This window comes from Budorcas taxicolor, chromosome X (genome assembly GCF_023091745.1).
Source record: "Budorcas taxicolor isolate Tak-1 chromosome X, Takin1.1, whole genome shotgun sequence".
Taxonomy (NCBI): Eukaryota; Metazoa; Chordata; class Mammalia; order Artiodactyla; family Bovidae; genus Budorcas; species Budorcas taxicolor.
In genome coordinates this window covers 40,579,608-40,601,649 of record NC_068935.1, presented here as the reverse complement: position 1 = coordinate 40,601,649, position 22,042 = coordinate 40,579,608, and the positions used below count along the sequence as shown (strand labels likewise).

At 38.3% G+C, this 22,042-nt stretch overlaps 1 protein-coding gene across 1 annotated transcript in view; it reads left to right on the top strand.

Moving 5' to 3' along the window:
- The window catches only part of MBNL3 (muscleblind like splicing regulator 3), a 63,964-nt gene that overhangs the window by 21,350 nt on the left and 20,572 nt on the right, over positions 1 to 22,042 (top strand). Inside the window, exon 2 of the mRNA XM_052662834.1 lies at positions 15,972 to 16,136. Within this exon, the coding sequence (XP_052518794.1) occupies positions 15,972 to 16,136 (165 nt within the window). The remainder of the gene's footprint in view (positions 1 to 15,971; positions 16,137 to 22,042) is intronic.

Sequence of the window (22,042 nt, the reverse complement as noted above, 5' to 3'; positions counted from 1 at the left end):
AAAAGCCCTTTGATATGACCTTTTAGAAACTGAATTATCAGTGACATAAGAAAATGCTCAGTAAATGGCTCAATCTATTGTTGGATAAGACAGCTGCGATCCCAGTGTTGGGAAAGTGTTGGCTGACTGGCAGCACCACATTCACCTGGGAACTTGGTAGAAATGTAAATTCTTGGGCCCCACCCAGAACTGCTGAATCACAAACTTTGAAGGTGAATCTGACAGTCTGTTTCAAAAGGCCCTCCTGAACACTCGAATTTGAGGACCACTGGTTTAGAGAAACCAGTGGCTCAGTTGGTAAAGAATCTGCCTGCAATGCCGGAGACCTGGATTCAATCCCTGGGTTGGGAAGATCCCCTGGAGAAGGAAATGACAACCCACTCCAGTATTCTTACCTGGAGAATTCCATGGACAGAGGAGCTGGGCAGGCTACAGTCCTTGGGATTGCAAAGAGTAGGACACGACTGTGTGACTAGCTTTCACTTTCACTGTCTAACAGTCCAGGAGAGTATCAACTAAGAATAATGTCTCTCAGTTTCAGAATTCTCAGCACTTATTATTCCTTCAGTGCTTTTTCTTTTTTTCCACTTTTTTTTCAAATGGCCTCATCCTTGGCTTATTGTTTATACTCAGATCTGGTGGAAAGAAAATGACGCATGTTCTGGAAGACATATATCTTTGGGAAAGTTATATTCTCCCCAGGGAGCACCACAATGCTTATTAGCTGAGAGAAGACATACTGCATGAGACGCACTGCACGAAAGAGCAGTTTACTTTTGTTGCTGGTCAGTCGCTCAGTTGTGTCCAACTCTGTTATACTCAGCATTTCCCCAAAAATATTTCACCATAGACCCCTCTTTTTGTGGAGCACATGGAAACTTTCCGTGGAACATCTCATCACAGGTAGTTGGGCAAGAATACCATTGGTATGTAAATGTATGAAACCGAAAAGAAAAAGATGCTTTTAATCATTTGTCTATTGTAACCCTTTGGAAGAATTTGTGACTTTTTTATACTCCAAAAGCTCTAATGTAGGTGTCACTAGCTGCCACAAGTGGACTTTCAAAATTTTATATGCAGCAAGTGTGGGGACAAAAAGGGTCTAGATAGGTATATGGCATATATAATATGCATTTATATATAATATTCTTTATAATAGAAATATATTCAATATAGTATTCAGTATAATGAGAATATTCAATAAATGAATAAATATGTTCAAATGTGTTTCACATTTATGTGAGTTGCTCTTGGCTTCTAAGCAGTTGGCCTATTGAGAAGAAAAACAAGAAAAATGAAAAACTAGTTGAAATATTTAGAAACAGTTTTATAATGAGATTTATTTTTATTATTTTACCAACTTAGATGAATCATATTCAAACTCCCTTTGTGATAATTAATTATGTGTTAGTATTTTAAGCACCATTAATAGCCTGTTATTTGTTTTGCTTTATCCTCCTAACTTTCTAGGAAAAAATGACTTGCCTCATTTCTTTTTATTATTTTAATATGTTATAAATAAGATATAGATGGCCCCAGTGGCTCAATGGTAGAGAATCTGTCTGCAGTGCAGGAGCCACGGAAGACATGGGTTCAATCCCTGGGTTGGGAAGATCGCCTGGAAGAGGAAATGGCAACCCACTCCAGTATTCTTGCCTGGAGAATCCCATGGACAGAGGAGCCTTGTGGAGGACAGTCCATGTGGTCGTAAAGAGTCAGACACTACTGAAGCGACTTAGCACAGCATAAATAAAATATAACAGCTGTCTTGGCAAAAATAAAATAACAGTATTGTAAAATAAAGTAAAAATAAAAATTAAAAAAAAAAAGTACCAACCAAAAAAAGTGACACTCCAAACTTTTTCATATGATAGAAATTACTTTGAATGTTTTATTCACTAGAATTCTATAGTGAATTTGTGTTATGTGAGATCTGAAAGTAAGAAGCTTGTAATAGTAGAAAAGTGCCTCTTGACTAGATAAACTTGTCTTCTAAGTAGGCACTGGCTTATTGCCAGTTGTAAAGGGAGCAATAATTCCTTTCTCTTTTCAGTTATTTCCAAGAATAAGATTAAAGCCTGGATCTGCTGCTTTACCCTCTGCTCTTTCACCTACCATTACCAGTGAGCTGGGGGACAGCAACTGTGTAACAGTCTCCAGTTCTAAGAAGAGAAATGTCCTTGGTTTTTTAACTGTATAGAAATTCCCTCCCTAGGCACAAGATAAGTTGTATTACAAAATCAAAGATTCCTCATATAATGCTGCATTATTTTTTGTGGGGAAATAAAATGGTAAAACAGTTTGTAATCTATCAAATTTGAAAAAATTCACAGCAACAATTTTAGCTCTGTTGTAATGAACTAATGAAGAAAATAAATATAATTTTTTTAATGCATTTGACATCCAAAGCATACTAAGCTTCACTTTTTCCCTTTGTCCTTTCAAAGTAGTTACGAAGTGTGTAGGAGCAGGAATTATTCCTAGAAAAACTAATTAACAGATTTGGAAAATAATTTAGTCGTGATCTAAAGGTAATTAGAATCCAGGACACTTAAATCCCAGTTTAGCCCTCTGCTAATAAACTACTACATTCATACTTAGTAAAATACTACATTCATATTAAAAATTTAGGTTTATTCCTGCTTTTTCTTGGAATAAATGCATTAGAAGTCAGAGTGTGAACTGCCGGTGACCTGATTCCAAACAGTAGATTCATTTCACCATTGATTTTATTTATCATGATTATTTTCCCCATCAAATTGTCTTTGAAAGTATAAATACCCTTTTGGACTCACATATTCAATTGTGTCGTCACTTATTATAAGATCTAGATTCCCTACCATATATATCATCAGCAAATATCTAGAGCATTTTGACTTTTAAAAGCTGTGGAAAAACCTAAATGATAAGTTAGATTGAATAGAATTGGTATGTTCACATCATATTTATGTTTACCTGATGTATCCCCATGTTAATTTGCATTTGAAGTCTTCAGTCTTATTTTGTGAATAATGTTTAGTTAACCAAAAATAAATTGACCATATAGAAAAGAAAAGAAACATAACTCTCGCTAACAGGCCGAGTGGAAGCACTGAAAACATCAAATCCTAGTTCCCAGGTTCACATATCATCACCCCATGTAGCACCATCTCGAAGTTTATACTTTCTCTGGTCGTTAAAATCGGGTCCCCACTAAAACTGAGCCTTTGGTGGCATGTCTTTTGTGAGGTGTGTGTGAATTCTTATTTGTCTGTGTTCTTTGTGGAATGAAATGCTTCAGAAGAACACTTTGTACTTCTTTGCGATAAATTGAATCTTCTGTCATTGTTTGCGATTTTCTCTGCTTTGTCGTAGTGTTGAACCTACAGCACTCAGCACTTTTTGTAGTCTGAGTAAACCTGCTTCTAAATGGCCCTGCCGTGTTTTTGTTTTTAATTCTTCTTTTAGGGTGGCAATAATAATAGTCCAAAAGGCACACAACCAAACCTTTCACCAAGCCCCACTTCTATCCATTCTCTATGTCCATGGGGTTTTCAGGACTGTCACTTTTGTCAGACCATGGTCATTTGTGCTTAAGTTTTCATAACCCAGCTCCTGATTCCAGGACACTGCTTCTTCCAGACCAACTGGCAACATTCCTACTGTGTATTTACTAAAAAGCTGTGCTAAGAGATGAGATATCTGTACTAATTGTTCTGCTTTGGTTAGGATAAAAGACTTAATAATGTGTTTAAAGCCATTTGAACAGTGCCCAGCACATGGTAAATACACAGTAAAGTTATTCAGGTGGATGTGGTGTAAAAAAAAACACTGAACATTCAGTTACTTTGTCTTACTCATTCTCAAGTCACCCAAGATGCCCAGGTACTTAACAAAACAGGCCACTTGGCGTACATTTCCCTATTGAATAGTTTTCGGACATAGCTGACAGCCAGTTGGTATGTAATCTTTATTATAATCTTAGAGGGAAAATAGTGACCCGAACATTGGAAATATTTGAACAGGCTCATTCTTCAGTTTAGCACACCGAGATGATGGGAAGCGCTCAGCACACCGAGATGATGGGAAGCGCTCATGTACTTGTTCAAATTCCAGCTCTGCTGCCTTACTTCTGTTAGCTTGTGTGTGTTCCTTCACCTCTCTGTGCCTCAGTTCTTCAGTAGAGCACTGACTTGTAGGGTTATATTGTGAAGATGACGGGAGGTAATGCACCGACAACACATTGAACACTGTCTGACATATGGTAAATATACTACAAAGTCAGCTGGTATTCAAGTGGACATGATGTGGAAAAGATGCAAACCCAAACAGCATTCACTAAAGCCTGCAAATGAGTTGTGCTATTATGACTACTTGCATGAAATTAATAGAAAATATAATTTTACAAGGGCCCCAACTTGGTCTCTAAATGTGTGTCAATAATCGTCACATGCCAAGGAACATGAGCTAAACCTGTAGATACCATTACTCTGTGGCCCACTCATAAAAGGTCAGAATTAGTTCACATCTGAAGGGGGTTTGACCTTATATGCCAGAGTCTAATATATATAAAATCAATGTAAAACATAAAACAACGTTAAATGCTCCAGTTATCTTCAGGAGAAAAATAAGTCTGAAATATTAGCACACTGATATATATATATATTTTTTACATGACCTAGTTTACTTCATTGTATCATTTGATCAAATATTCTTCTAGAATGAAATCTGGTTTACCTTGTATAAGAGACACATAACACTGGACTCTTTCAGCAAGACACTTTTTCTGAAGTTTTCTAATTTTATTCTGATTTTCAGGAAAGGCACAACGAAGCTAGAGTAGATTTAACTTTTCCCTCACCAGAATAAGGATTCTGCTAATTAAAAGGCAGGGACTAGACCTCAGAAACCTTGTTGTGCTCTAGAGGGTTTATGTTTTTAAGAAATAACTGCATCCTTAAAAGCGTTCTGTTCTCCCCATAATTCTTGTTCTAACTGCTTAAACTGACTTGTGGAGTACAATTAATAGATTTTTTTTAAACTAATTAACTTTAGCTGTCCTTTGCTTCACTTTGTTTTAGATGTGGAGATAGGCATTCTCTGGCAGAGGTCTTATTTCAACTTCTCTGTAAAGCTATGAGACTTTTATGGTTGAGGGATTGATTTATTTTAAAACATAAAACTTCCACTTATCATTTTATCTTCTTTAAACAAGCCCATTTCTAGTTACATTGTTTGTGGATGGCCTTGTTTAGTTCTTTAAATACCAGGAACAGTTTCATCATCATCAAATATTAACTGCTCACTGAAAGCAAAAGGTGAGTTTAACAAGGTTGCCATATTTACCAAGTGAAACTGAGAGATCATTTTAAAACATTTCTTTTGAAAATGTCTCAGTAGTTTCATCAAGAAGTTTTCTAATTCTGTTCACATCTCTGAAATACATTTTGGATGAAACAGTATATTTGGTAGATATTCAGGCCAGGCAGAATAGAGCTTTATTTTTAAAGAGAAAGAATTTATATCAATAAACTGCTTGTTTTTATGTCAGAACAAAAAGAGCAACTTGGCCTGATAAAGAATCACTTGGCAAAAAAAAAAAAAAAAAAAAGGCCACTTTATTTAAATACACACTGCATTTGGAATTTGGAGCTTTCTTTGGAGATTGTCTGATACTCTTAAATGCCTACAGTTTTAATAACAAGTTTAGTGTAAAGGGATATTTCAGCAGGACTTTTGGTGATAAAAATATATTATCATTAACGAAATGTAGACTTGATCCATGCCTCAGAGTATTCTCATGGCAGTCCGTGTCACCCAGTAAACCTTTCTGCTTGGAAGCTTCATATTTGTTACTAATTAGGTAGTTGAGTAGGAGCGTGAGAAAAATGCTTATTTTAAAGTGTGTACATTTGGCTCTATTTGTTATTTGAAATATTTCTACTTATGAGTTTAGCAAAACCCTGTAAACAGCCATTTGGTATGCTTTTAAATTTCTTTATCTGAAAGAAAACTTACGTTTAGGGGGGAGAAAAAAGCAAGAGAGGGACTGATTTTCATCTCTGTGCCTCTAATTTCAAAAATATATAGGTAAATCAATAACTATATTTGTCCTTTATATAACCTCTGGGTGGAGGAGTAGTGGCTGACTCTAGAGATGTAATTATTTAATTTATTCTTAGCAGCATACTGAGCTCTGCAAAGATAAATTGTTTAAATCTAAACAATAATCAGCGCCTTTCTCACCTTTTACTCCCCTTCAGTTTGCAAGATACTTGTCTACATTTAATTCTTCTTTGAAACTTTCTTTTTACTTCGAGACAGGAAATTTAATTTTGCCAAGTGGAAACCGCAAGGTTTAAGTTTAGTGCACAACTAAGACCCTTAGGAATTGAAGGGATTGCCAAATACCTTCTTACTTCCCAAGTTTTAGTGCCGTTAGAACTCACTAGAGACCCTTAAGTCATGGAAAACCTAAAGGTAACTGGCATGGTTTCAAGGGTTAGAAGTCACAGTGTAGGAAAGCCAGTTAGAGAAGGCTTGAGGTTGTGATTTCCAAAGTTGCCTGAGTAAAGCATTCAAACAAAAGAAGAAAGCGCAGCAGCCATTTGGAAAGCTCTGGCAGAACTTACAACTTTGGCCAGGGGTGCTGGGGAGCTGACTGTGGGATCTTTGTAGCCATTGTAGGAAAAATCTCCATCTTGTTAGCTGTGTGGAGATCAAATGTGGACAGAAATGTTCAATGTCATTTTAACGGGCCATCCAGTTCCTTGGAGTTCACTGAATGCCATGGGGCTTGCTTTGAGCTTTAAAAGGATGAAGTTGAATTAAATTAGTATTTTCATAAGGATTCTCTAATGAGATATGTTACAGGGTATCTTATGAAAAAAAAAAAATGAGGGAATGGTTTCTGTGACTGAACTGTGTTTCTTAGTTAAAAACCGGCCGATTTCTTTATTTAGGACATGTGAGAGGGAACCTTTACTCTGCTCTGGTGGACTGTTCATCTCCAAGAGGGGAACAGAGTGTGCCATTTCTTACAAGTATTTCACAAGGAAGCTCAGTTTCTGAGGCTCCTCTCTTAGGAATATTACACAGACTGATTTCTAAGAGCCTTTCCAGCTTTACCGTTTAATGTTTTTATGACATGTTGTCTATAAACATACAAGTTTCCCCAGTGAAGTACAGTTTCCTTCTCTCTGATCTTACTAATTCTGACTCTGATAATCCCAACAAAAGAGCCTGAAATCTTAATAAAACAAATTCAGGACTGTGTCTCGTAACTGATTCCTGTTCACCACTGCCACTGCTGTATTATACCTAGTCTGTCATGCGGGGCTGCTATGAATCGCCATTTTCCCTGAATATATTATTTTGTTCATTAGAATTAACCATGCTCCTCCATATCTGCCTCTGTTTTAATATGAGTAATCAAGGCTTGACTGTAAAAGACATCTATGCAAATAATGGCTATTCATGCCGTTTTTTGCACGTTGTGAATATGATCTGCATCCATCTTATGTGTGCTTGTAGAAACATGATGCTTAAGCAGATGTTTTCCTGAGCTTCACTGGATGACTTTTGCTTGAATTTGAGTATGCCACCGACAGGACTGAAGAAATGAAAGTTAATCTGCTCTCCTCTCCCTCCCCCTGCTAAAAAAAAAAAACAACTTTAAAACATAAAAGCCTCCTCTTCCTGTAATAATTCATATGTTCAAGAAAATTTATATAGACTTAAAGAGTCAGGAGATCGGCACAGTGGTCACTCACCACGCCCTCCCCCCATCCTAGTCCAAAGGAGGAGCTCTGGCAGGCAGGCATCAAAGTCATTTGAATACACAGTTGTTGCACCACAGTGGTTGGGAAAGTGGAGTGGCTGACTGGGTAGGGAGCCGTGTGAAGCTTTTGGTGGGAGGAGCCAGGGAGTAAAAAATTGCTTTCTCCAACAGTCAACTTCCTTAAATTCCTTGCAGCTGGTCAGGTAAGCTGGGACTGAGAGGGCCTTCTGCTTTGCTCTGGGGGAACTGAAGGCCTAGTAGAGCCTAGGCTGTTTCCAATGGAGGGGGCTGCTTATGACCTTAAGGTAAAGGGAGGTAAATGGGTTTTTGAGGATTTGACTTTATTTAGCTGAACTCACTGGAGTGGACGAATAGATAGGGAGAGGGTTGTCAGATAATATTTTGTATGGGGCATACTTATCCTTAAAAAAAAAAAATGAGCCCTTGTTTATGGGAAATTCAGATTTGATTGGGAGTCCTGTGTTTTCATTTGATAAATCTGGCAACCCTAGGTGTGAGCCCAGATGGAAGCCCTAGCCGGGAAGAAAGGGTACAGGCAGGCAGTGTCCATTCTGTCCTGGTTCTGAGTCGCTGTAGTGACTGGACGGGTGTCCAGAAAAGAGAGCCGAGGCAACGCTGAGAGCCAGAGATTTGACTGCCTAAGGGTGGAGGGAGACACCCCTTTATGTTGCTTCCTAAGGAAGCCTATGTAGTAAGTAGCTTCTTGAAGTTGCATGGTTTTCTGTGTATTTTATTTCTTGGAGTAACAAATTCAATGTCATTCTTTTCATTCTTTCCTCTTTTTCTGTGTTTTAATGACATTTTCTGTTGGCAGCCATCAACTACATTAAAGACAGCTTCCATGAATACTTAGCATCAGAAACGCCTCTGACTTTTGGTAACTTGGTACCGGTGTGCTTCAGTTGTTTGGGGGTTTTAATTTGATTCTGGTTGTCTGTTTTGTAAACAGATGATACATTCGTGAGGAACATATTGAACAGATATCACATTTTTCTCAAGCAACTGAAGGTGTTAGACCACAGGGGGGAAAATTGGGAAGTTGGCAGGGAGCAGACCTGGGGTATTGGGGAGGCAGGCTTGGTTTCACTAGGAACAGCAACTATGATTTTTGGTGTTATTTGTTCTTCAGAAAAAGTTCAAGCTCATGATTATTTGAGAATCAGTGTTTAACGTGAATACAGCTGAATATGCGTCTTAAGCATAGCAGAAACATTTTTGTTGTAAGAGGTCAGTAGAGATGCACAGGAAGGCCTCACCCGATGTGATTATACTAAAGCCTTATATTCCACCTTTGTCTAAGTAGCTTCAGGGAATTTGACTTGCAGCTGGTTAGAGAAATGAAGAGTGGGGATGGAGCAGTTGGAGGAGGCACTTTATTCTAAACTGACCCTCGAAAAGCAGTGCTCCCCTTGGGCAAGCCCAGGTGTTGATTAAATATGAATCTGCTGCAGGTTCCTTTATTCAGTTTTGTAGGGGCTCTATATCCTGGGGGTTCTTGTGACCACAGACCCCTGGGAATTATACCAGGGTTTGTGTCTGCGTGCCTCGGGTTCGCAACATTTCAGATTCAGTGTATACTGAATGACCAGGAATTTTCAGCCATGATGGTCACATACATGTCAGAGTATATATTCATTTAAAAAAATAAGCAGTAACAAATGAACTATTTACTATACCTGAATAAAATAACGGTTCATTTGAATCAGAAAACCAGGAACAGCCTCTGTCATGTGTTGGCTATTGTTCTCTTCTTGGAGGAAGAAGAAAGAACTTAGGGAAGGAAATAGCAAGAGAAGCAATTAGGCTTCTAAGGCTGGCTTAGTGTGATGCCCTATAAAATTATTCCCACAAAGTTTATCCACTCAACAAACTTTTATAGAGTAGTCACTATTCACCAGGCACAGAAACAGCCCTGAAGGTTCAAAGATGAGGAAGATACAGTCTTGCCTTTAAACAAACTCAAAGTCGAATGGGGAGATAGGCATGCAAACAATTTATCAATGTACACAGTGATAAGTGCTATGATAAAACTGAGTACAAGATGCAGCTGGAAGCACAAACGGGGGAGAGATAAAAGGGAGTGGGGGAGTTGGGGTGGGAACATGGTTTCAGGAAAATCTTTATAGAGAAAGAGTCATTTGAACTGAAAATCCATATTGGGTAGTGAGAGTCTGGAAACTTGGCTTCTGTCCTTACTGAGCTGCTTGTTAATTAGGACGAGCCACATCATCAATTTGGCCTTCACTTTCTCTGTAAGATAAAGGTGCAGGAGATGTTCCTTAAAATCCGGTTCAGCCCTACATGTTTCAGTTCTGGTAATCAGGTTATCTCATGGGCTGTTACAGAGAACAACAGTGTGATTGTTGAACTCCTCCTCCCTCCATCTTTTGGAGGTCACCATTCGAAAGCTTTCTTGAGGCAGATAGGCAAGAAAATTCTTCTGCTCTCCTCCCAGCTTCTTACTTACTCAGACTTGGTCTCTGGTTTGCACCAAAGTCGTTGCCCTCTGTATATGTATATGGGATGTCAAAAAAGCAGAGTTCATGAGTTTGGGATGAGCAGATGCAAAATATTATACAGAGAATGGATAAACAACAAGCTCCTACTATATAGCTCAGAGAACTATATTCAATATCCTATGATAAACCATCATGGAAAAGAATATGAAAAAGAATATATACATATAACTTAAATCACTTTGCTGTAGAGCAGAAATTAACACAACATTGTAAATCAACTAGACTTCAATAACAACAACAAAAAAAGCAGAGTTCAGGAGAGATGCAGTGCTGACTTGGTTGGGGGGGCGGTGGAGTGCTTGCCTGCCCTCTCCATGGTGGAGGGACGGTCGGCCTCATTAATTTTGCCTTCAGTATACTCAGGAAGTGGTTTATTAAAGGCTTTTTAAAGAAAGATTTTTTTTGTCTGTATCCCAAGTTTAAATTGAGTTATATGTAAGAGTTTAAGGATGCTTTTTGTGAATATATCTTAGTATTCATAAATGGTACAATTCTGGAGGATACACATTTTTATAAAAACAGCTCTTAAGAGAAAGTGGGAAATTGCCATTAGTGTGTTGATATCTGGCTGATACTCAGTTTATGTTGATGTTGCCTTTTAGCTGTTTCAGATTGTTCCTAGCCTTTAAAAGGTCCGTGATGGTTGTAGGAACCAGGCAACCTAGTACGGATCATGTGTTATTCTAAAATCACTGTTACTTCCTCTGAGAAGCCATGTCCATGCATGTAAGTATGTTTTAGTTGGGCAGTATAATCAAGAGGTTTTTTTCATTTAATACATGATCATTAAAATGAAATCATTTTCTTATAGAAATCAAATCACCTATTTGTTGGCTTTATTTAACATTTAACTCTTGGTAGTATAGCAGAGCAATGAGATGTCTTTGAAAAGGTAATCCAGTTATTATTGTATTTGAGAGGTCCCCCCCCCCCCCTATAATTCCTAATGTATTTGAAGAAGCAAGTCATTCTGCAAACAGCTGTTCCTGTTAAGATACTGGTGACTGACAAAGGGTAATTTTCAGCTTCCTGGGGTCCTTTTCTTATTCTGATGGATGGTAGAGCTTTGTCTCATGAACATAAAAAAGTACATTTCACAGGAGTTTTCTACCACCAAGTGCCTGGAAAGTCTTGTCTCTGACAGACTCATTCTCAGAACTCCCAAGACTTAGGTGGGATTTGAATCTCTACAATGCTACTTTTCTCTTTCAGTCGAAGGCTTTGTACTGTGAAAAGCCTGAAGGTAAGGAAAAGGAATAGATTTGAGTTTTGGAGGTTGTATGAATGCTCTGCAACTTTTTCCTTTGTCTGTCATCAACTTTTTGATGTATTTCAGAAATTTCATTGGTCATTTTCTCTCCGTGCTGCTTTTTGGGTGCTTTTTTCAAAGAGAGTAGATGGAATAGGGGAGCAGGGCGATGCATAGATATAGTAACACTTATTTCAGCAGAGAATCACTTTCTTATCAAATCACTTTGCTATTTTCTTGACTCAGTATCACAGTGAAAGATCTGATGAGAAAGATTTGTTTTTAAGGCCAAAGGAAATGGAAAAGGCGTGAAACTGAGGCAAGCCTAAATGAGCTTGCACTCTGATTTCTTTAATTTTGTGAGCACATGGCAACTCTTGAACCTGTGGGTCTAGAAGGAGGTTGGACACCACTGACTTGGCTTGGGAAACCCAACAGGTGATATTTTTCTGCCAAGATAGCTTCTGGGCTGTTACAGACCTGGTGTGATAAAGTCTTGTGGCCCATTCACGGTGCTTAGCTGGCCTCTGGAAAACTTAATAGTCACTGGTTTTCCAAAGGACAGAAAAACACTAAGTGATTACGTACTGTGCTGGGCAAATCCATCCTTTGCCTCCACCCCATCTCATCCATACGTGCTTATGAAATCCTTAATCCCCTACAGGGACTAAAAGCAAATGTTAGCAAATGTCAAAAACAAAGTTTGCCACCCCCTCCCCAACTCCAATAAAAGTATTTTGCCCTATAATTAAGTTTGGGCGTCTTGAAGAATGAATACAGAGATTTATTGCTACCGAGTGTTGTACATATATTACCCTGAGTCCTAAAGTTGTTTTGAAAAAATTTAAGGGGCTTGGCTTTCTTTTGAAATATTGTATTCCACAGATAACATTTATATTAAATTATTTGGTCTCATCTATTGTTTCGATTGGAAATGCAGGGTTTTTTCTCTTTTATAAGCGTTCTTTAACATGAGCAGCAATCTCTGGTAAGGTAGTGGTGTTGTACATTTGCATTGTTATAGAATTAAATTATGGATTCTGTCATTCAAAAAAGAATACTTTATAAATCAAGTACAATCTCATAACTAAGATGAGTAAGTTTTTTAAAAATCTTAGGCTGCCTCAAATTCCATACTTTAGTTTTATAACCTAGCTTGATGTGATTTTTAAAGTGTAATTCTTTTTTTTTTCTATTTCTGCGTACTGTGTTTGCTTTGTAAAAATGTCATTAGTTTCCCAAGAAAAAGCTTAAGAAAACTTATTATTTGTAAAGGACAGTAATGTAAATGCACAGAGGCAGGTAGCAATCCTTTATCTGTACATTGGCAGGAAATGGGCCAAATAAAGCATGTTCTCTCCTGCCCTCGTCTCCCCTCTGATTACATTCAATGTAAATGATGGTACGGGGAGGGCGGGGGGAGGGGGGTTCAGGATGGGGAACACGTGTCCGCCTGTGGCGGATTTATGTTGATGTGTGGCAGAACCAATACAGTATTGTAGAGTGATTAGCCTCCAATTAAATAAATTTTTAAAAAACCAAAAAAACTTTAAACTGTTAACAAATGGCAAAAACTTAATGTGTTCCTTTTCCTTTTTTAAAAAAATGATCTACTGTTTTGAATTCCTGAGTATAAGAGACAGTCCTCATCTAATTGGGGGTGGGTTACAGATGGTGTCCTATTTAAATGGTTCTGGTTGTGTTTGCCACTGGCCAGGGAAAACTGTCAAGGTGGGTTTGTGATCCTAAGGCGGTCCTGCTCAGCAAGAGCCTGGTTTCTTTTTTCAGTGCTGCTATGCAGCTATCCCAAAGCCTGGGAACTGGAGCAATAGTCCTAAATGCTAGTAGGCAGGAAGACGAAAGGTAGTCTGAGGAGAAGGAAGGTCAGGAGTAAGTTATTTAGAGCTGGTTAGGGGGCAGGATTTCTAAATGCAACCGCAGTTGGTGATTTTAAAAAAGGCCTGAAATTCAGAAGAGAGGTCAGAGATAGAGATCGAGATTTAAGATCTGAGCAATTGCAGTGAGAGATGAAACTTTACTTGGACTTTATTTCTCCAGGGGAAAGAGATTAAAGAGGAGAGCAGAGGATTTAGGACTCTACCTTGGGGAAGTAGGAGGAGAAAGAGAAACCCTGGAAGTATAAAACTGCCGTGCTTGGCTGTGGAAGGCTCTACGTGCCACCAATTCCCCTGAGCTGTTAATTTCGACCCAGATAATCCCAGTTACGCTGGGTAAAGAATCTAGGGACTGAAATTGTTGTGATTATAAATTGTTGTGATTATCTTTGCCTTGCAGTAGATGTAGAGAGAATTAACATTTTCTCTTAGGGGGACATGTTATGTTAATGGAGGGGAGGGGGACTTCCGTTACCGCCAGTTTTAGTGCATATGAGGATTTCCTTGGGGCTTCCCTTGTGGCTCAGCTGGTAAAGAATCCGTCTGCAATATGAGAGACCTGGGTTCGATCTCCGGGTTGGGAAGATCCCGTGGCTACCCACTCCAGTATTCTCGCCTGGAGAATTCCCTGGACTGTATAGTCAGTCCATGGGGTCACAAAGAGGCGGACACAACTGAGCAACTTTCACTTCACTTATAGTCCTTATATGTGCTGAAATTATGTGGTTGTTCCCACCTTTATGAGTTCAGGAGGACTGGGTTCATACCACCCTCGACTCTACCGATAAATGCTTTCTTTTCTAAGGTACGTTGAAACTCAGATATTGTTTGATTTTATAAATAATTTGGTTAAAAATAAATTGATCAAATTGGAAACAGAATGAGAAGCCTAATGGAAAATAATAGTGGCTACCTGGATTTATCAAGCTATGTTTTAAGCTATACTCAGTTCCCTGCCAGGGGAGGTAAAAGAGCCATCTCATCCCATTGACCTGATATTTAAAAGAGCATTTGCAGTGCTTCTGGTTTTGCATTATAGAAAGTGAAAATCGCTCAGTCAGTATCCGACCCTTGGTGACCGTGTGGACTATAGAGTCCATGGAATTCTCCAGGCCAGAATACTGGAGTGGGTAGCCTTTACCTTCTCCCGGGGATCTTCCGAACCCAGGGATCAAACCCAAGTCTCCTGCGTTGCAGGCAGATTCTTTACCAGCTGAGCCACAAGGGAACCCCAACATTATAGGTAACTCTCTAATTTTCAGGGCCACACCTTGTTCCCAGTGAAATTACAGGAGTGCTTTAATAACAAGATAACTAAATATGAAGGAGTGATTAATATAGTCCATTGAAGCATCATAAATACAGAAAATTCATAGCAAGTGTTGAAAACACTTGAATTAACTGATTTTCTCCTGGGAATTCAGGTGGCCTAGCAACTTGCACTCTTGGGTACAAAAAAGTTGCCTTTTTTTTTTCCACCCTTCCCTCCAGTAAGCTCCTGCTCTAAAGCATCTAAGCAACTGTGGGAAAAAGAATGGCTTGCAGTTGTGCTTATCTTAAAGGGATTATGGCAGATTTAGTAATCCAAATGGGATCATCGTTAGCTGCTTTGTACAGTACTTGAGTTAAACAAACACAACATAACACATTTGACAATGTGATAAATACCTGGTCACTGACATCCTTTGCTGCCACACAGTAAACACCATAATTAGCAGCCATATCAGCATTTAGGTAACACCAAAGGCATGTTTGGTTCCACAGGACTGCCATATGATCCTGTCTGGAAGTGCTTAAACCATCTCTAAAACATTCAAATACCCGACACTCCCAAATATACTTGGGTGTCTGTTATCCAAATGATCCGGGGCCATTCCCTCTAGAACCTAAAGAACAGCGTAACTGTGAGGTAGAAGAGATTTATTCTTCATTCTTCAGTTAACAAAATATCAGTGGATTTCAAGAAGTTTCTCACATTTTATGGATTCAGGAAAAAGAACTTTAGAGCCAAAATTGTCCAGAATAATGGATCTAGAAGTTACAAGATACATTTTTGCGTATATATTTAACATTTTTCCTTATTTTTGCTGATTACATATGTAGATCCACGTCTTAGATCATATTTGATTTTATGTCTCATGTTGGGAAATTTTTATTTACGTCTGTAATGTTATGATTATATACTATCCCTGATATTTTGTATTTTAAATGTAAGTTGATGCATACCAAAGTGGAGCAGAGCAAGGTGGCTATGAGAATGAGTTCTGGAGTCAGATTAACTAGGCTTTAGTTCTGGTTCTGTCACTTGACAGCCGTGCAACTCCTCTTCATCTTCTCATCTGGAAGATAAGAATGATGAGAGTGTCAGTCTTAGGGGGTGTGTATCAAGACGGAATACATTAATTCACATAAAGTACTTCGAACAGTTCATCCCACATGCTAAGAGATAAATAAACTTTTCTTATTTTCTTAGCCACACCAGATTTTTAAATATATTAATGTCAATTCATAAAATCCTTCATTTTTAGGGCCGGTGTGCCAGAGAAAACTGCAAGTACCTTCACCCTCCTCCACATTTGAAAACGCAGCTGGAAATTAATGGACGGAACAATCTGATTCAACAAAAGAGTGCCGCCGCCATGTTCGCCCAGCAGATGCAGTTTATGTTCCAAAATGCTCAGATGCCATCAGTTGTAAGTCGCAGCTCTGCTTTTTCAAAATTGCATATGTATGTCCTTTTTTAAGGGCGCATATCTACACTGGAATAACCTGGCAAGGACTTTGGGAAGTTGTCACCAAAGGATTGAGGATGCGAGCTAATATGTTAATTGACACTCCAAAGATGTTATGCATGTGAAGGGAGCAATCAGGTGTGTTAGATTTAAACACTGGTTGCAGGAACCAAGAATGTAGCTTATAGGCCTGGGTTCTATCCCTGGTTCAGGGAACTGAAGATCTTGTTCAGCAAATTAATAAAACAAAAAATGTAATTTATAGAAGAATACTAATAAAAGGAGCAGGGACATTTTAAGAAGAGAGGAGGTTTGATTATTATTACATAAAAACCTTTTAATTTAGGATATTAATTCAGGTAAATTTCCTTGCTCTTTGATAGTTCTCTTGTTACTTTTAAATAGATTTTTCACTTTAAAATAATTTTAAATTTAAAGGAAAGTTGCAAAAATAGTACTGAGACTTACCATATTACCCATCACCTGTTTTTCCCACTTTTTAATATCTTATATGCAGTTTATTTGTCAAAACTAAAGAACTGACATCTACACATTACTATTAACTAATAACTCCAGACTTTCTTCAGACTTCACCAGATTTTTCGCTAGTGTGCTCTTTCTGTTACAGTGTCCAATCTGGAGTATTAGTGTATTTATTTGAATCCTATCTCTGCTCTCTTTTCTGCTCTGTGATTGTTTCTCAGTCTTTCTGTTTCCCATGACCTTAACAGTCTTGAGGGATACTGGCCCGGTGTTTGATGGGGGTTTTAACTTAACCAAGCCACAGAGTTTCCCTTGGTGAAATTAATATTTTGGTGTCATTCTAGACCAATGTCTAGTATTTGTTTGGATCATTGAGTTTAAATGGATCACTTAAAAAGTGATTTAAGTATCCTACAGAGAATTCATTTTGTCTTAATACCTTAAAATATACAGTTGCAGTTTGGCCTTAGACTGTTTGAGATGGAATTGAAAACTGTCCCTGTCTACTGAGTTCCTCCAGGTCTCATATTTGGTTCCATGGTGTCTCATTCTAATTCCAGCTGGCCTACTTCCTTTAAACCATTATCAGGCTAGTACTTGGAAAGGGTTGTGTTATCTTTATTTGTAACCCATTTCATTGGTGACTACTATATAATGAACACACTGAAAACTGAAAGATGTATGTAATATTTAGATATACGGAAAGTGTGGGAGTAGGTCAGTCTGCTCTCAGCAAAACCTATCTCATTACAAAGTTGTTTCTCAGAATTCAAGGACATCTGTGTAGATAGGGCACCCCTTAATTGGTACATCTTTATGAATAATGCAAAAAATGGGTCCTAGGGGCATTAACAAGTCACTGAAATTTTGTTCCATGATACTTTTTCCAGGATGTCTAGAAAATTTTAACTAAAATAAATAGATTTCATGTATTTACTCATTTGCCAAAAATACTTGCCTTGGAATTCAGTGCTGATTAATTACATTGATAAATTCGTTCCCAGAATGTCACCAGTGAGCTCCCTGGAGTTTCGCTTTGACCTTTAGTAATACTTTATATGGTTGAACTCCTCCAAACTCTGTCCTTAGCTTTCAAACACTAAAGTATTTTAGTTTGTTCTTGGTTTTGAAGGGATAGGGAAGAGAAAGTGTTCTAGATACTGAGAATAGTATAAATAAAGCCACAGAGAAATGAATATGCTTGGTGAGTCCAGAAAATGTGAGTAGATGGGGAGTAAAGCAAGAGCCTTTTACCCACCGCTACCGCTCTTGGCCTCTTGTGGGATGTCCCATTTTCAGACTGAGCAAAGAATAGGAGCCAGATTTTATCACACACCTGAGCCCAGCATTTCCTATGCAGCTGGAGCCTATATTTTTTCAAAGGTCAAGGGACATCAATCAACTGCCCTATTTCAGAGAATCAGAGAGCAAGGGCCTGGGGTAAAATAGGGGTAAAGACAGAAGGCAGACTCTTCATCTTCTGTTGAGCCTCCCGTCGAGTATCTCCATGCCAGGTCTCAACCCTTCATGCATTATTGATCAGGGAGTGACTTTTTTGGAGTCCAGTGAGAGATTCATTGAGTTTTTCAGCTTCTTATGCTTTCTAATTTGATTCTCCATGCTTTCTATAATAGAATACATTTCCCTTTTTTCTTCAATGAGGGTAATTTCAGGCTGCAGAATATGACTGTTACGACTCACAGGAGTACTATTTATTTTGCAGCATAGCACAAGACATGAGACATTACTTAGAAGACCCCAGGGAACAATTGGAAATTGCTTTTCTACCTTGTAGATTATTTAACAATAGCTGTTATGATGTGATAAACTGATGAAAGATTAATTTCTGCAGTTATTATGTGTACGAAAAGCTAACCTCAAGATGGTTGATATGATCCTCTTTTGTGGTCTAGAAAGCTGCCTTGTGGGCATGTTGTCATTGAGCTAGCGTGAGCAATTTTAAGTGACATTTACCAGTCTGACTTGAAAGAAATGTTCTTTATTATGGATCTTGATTTTACTATGAAAGTAACGTATAATTTTACTTCGTTTCTTTGGTACCTACTCTCCCTAAATAACTGTCTATCCCTTCTAACTGTACATCCCTCCTGCTCTGATCATCTAATTCTTTTCCCTAAAATATTCAAGCTAATGTTTAAATTTCCAGTCCTGTTGTTTGTCTGGCTGCATATTAAGACCCATTGGTGTCACTGCCTTGAACCTTATGTCTTCCCACAAACCACACTTTGATCTGTTTCTAGGATACCGGAAGAGCACGTCTGCTTTTGGAAAATTGAGTACGGTTTGCTTATTACAAGCCCACAGATAAAGAGAATGACAACCTAGATGTAGCCAGAGAACAGATTCTGTTCAGTGTGACTGAACAATGAAAAAAAAAAAACCACACCTAGTCAATTTGGGTGGAATGCTTGCTGTAGCAGGCAAGTTTGTTCACTGTATCTAACAGATCTGAATTGACATTTGCGAATATAAAATTCCACCTCAGAAAGCTTTTGGTAGCTTTATTGAGGAAGTTTAGTAAGTGACACAAAGGGTGCGACACCCTAGTATTTTTCAGTGCAGTTTAAGAGACAGAGCTGCTGATGTTCACAGCAAAAAAAAAAAAAAAATATATATATATATATATATATATATATATATATATATATACACAATTAAGAACTCCCCTTGGCATAATTAAGAGACAAACAGCACTGGAGAAGAATTTTAGGGCAAGCAGACACACTGGGTTCCAACTTCTGAGCACAGATAATGTTCGGAGTTTCAGATCTTTTCATAACTTGGAATATTCATCACAGAAAGAAATTTCCAAGGAAGGATTCTCACTGCTAGATGTAATGTATGTATGTGTGTATGGTGGATATGATGTTATAGGCTATAAAAATATTTTTGACTCAGACATTTGTATAATCTAGTAAATACCTTTCCTTTCTCTGTTTGAATGTGGTTGATTCACATGGAGGCAGTTCTTTACCTGAAGGTAAACTTGACCTAGTTGAGTGTATGTACCTGATGATTTATGTAGAGGTTATTGGCTCAGCCATAGCAGTTTGCCAAGTCCTCTGGTCTGCTGTATGCTTTTCATGGCTTGCATTCCTGTGGCCAAGTCATAGTATTCCAAACCACAGAATCTATAAACACAGGACTTTAGCCTTTGTCTTTATCGCAGATAGAATCATCTGATGTTGTCTAGACCCTCCCCACCGTTTTACATCATTTTTACAATTCTATTTACCACGTACATCTCTCAGAAACGAGCTTATGTGGAAAAAAAAAAGAAACAAGCTTATATGTCTATCTGACATTAATGTAGTAAGGAATAAAGGTGAGGTGACACTTCAGGACCAAACATGGATAAGTAGGAAGTTCCAGTAGACAGGAGGAAGGGATATATACTAATTAATAATATCAGTATTTTTAGACTCCAGTGTTTCAAGGGTTTTTCTTTAATTAAATAGGAGCTCTAAGATATTATCTTACTCTGTGCACTTTTGGACTAGGACAGATTTAAATGAAAAGAAGTAAAACTGCAAAAGATTTATTTACTTTCTTAATTTTTGAAAATGATAAATCATTTCATAATTAAAGATGAAAGGATAATATCCTTTCCTCACCACGATACATTATACATTTTGCATAGTCACGTCAGTTATAGATTTTCTATTTCATGTAAACTATTGGCTGAAGTATTTATGTTATCTCCCTGTTTTCAGGGCTCTTCTGTTAAAAATTTTTTTTCTAGATTACCAGTCTCATGGTCAGTACAGAAGTTACACTGAATGTTAATGAAGATTCTTCAATGAGTTTCTCAGTTTACCTACTCATGAAATAATAAATGATGACATTTAATCTCTTTCATCTTAATGTAGTGACAGTCTGTATTTTGTAAAGTGATTGTTGCAAAATGTTCAAGTCAGTAGATGACAGGCATTATGTAGTTATAAGATTAATATGCTCTTAATATATTTATGGCTGTTATGTGAATATCCACATTGCCTTGAGGTTAATCAGATCATATCACAGGAGTGTTTGAAGTGGTATCATGCTACGAGCCCCAAATTTTATCAAGATTTTACTAAGTTTTCTAAAAAATTAGAAAAGATTTTACTTTTAGATATAGCAACTGAGACCTAACATTATGTATTTGTTCTATAGATTGTTCCCAGGCTTTCCTTGAGGTTACCAAAGGAAGGCTCTGGGCCCCTTATTTGCATGGTCTCCTTCCACAGCCCTGGGAGGAGGCCTAGCAATGTGTTTATAAAATTTGCCAAAAATATTTGTATACTCTTTGTTCTTAAGGCTCCCCTTCTCTACCCAACAACCTAAACTGCAGGCCCCTCAGATCCTGGATTCATTCCTGATTGCAATTACTGGTCCAAGGTAGAGTAGTTATTCAGGTCCCTTCCTGAGGCTGTGTATGTCACACAGCTTAAAGCTCCTTTCACAGTAAAGCAAAAGAAATCACAACAGCAGGAGCTTTGCTGCCTTGCCCCAACTCGGTTTAATACACAAGGTGAAATCTTTTTTTTTAAGTGAAACGAAAATGCTACACTTCTGCCACCAAACAGAGGGCATTTGTACATGCTATCTTTCACAGTGCGTACTTTCTTTGATACTAACCAGTCTCAACACTCCCTTTATCCTCCCTCGTATATTCCCAGGGGATAAATTAAAATGTAATCGTCTCAGCCCATTTTGTGTCTTTCTCCTCTGGGGCCGGTTAGCTCAGTTGGTGAGAGCAGGGTGCTAATGAGACCATGTGGGCCTATTAGCTTTCCTGCTCACGGTCACAGTCTAAGCTCCAGCAGCTACCTCAGCATGGCTTGCCGTTCATCGCCATCGAGATGAAGGCAGGAAGTTGAGAAGGTCTGTGAAACTCATTTTCCCTGGCGGAGGATAAAGAAAATCACAGCAGCAACAAGAAACAAACCCAATGCTTGGTAGCCTCACCTAGAGAGGATGATTTTTTTTTTTTCTTAGCACCATCCTCTTGCCTAGATCAACGAAATTCAATGGTTTGTCAGTGACAGGGCCATGAGGAGACCTAGTGTGAAAAAACATAGCTGCCCTCCCCACCCAGTAATCTTTCTCCCCAATAATCCTAATCTGCCATAATAATCTTTATGTGCGTGCTAAATCACTTCAGTCGTGTCCGACTCTTTGCGACCCTATGGACTGTAGCCTGCCCGGCTCCTCTGTCCATGGGATTCTCCTAGCAAAAATACTGGAGTGGGTTGCCATGCTCTCCTCCAGGAATCTTCTCGAACCAGGGACTGAACCTGTGTGTCTTATGTCTCCTTCATTGGCAGGCAGATTATTTATCCCTAGGGCCACCTGGGAAGCCATAACAATCTTTATAGATG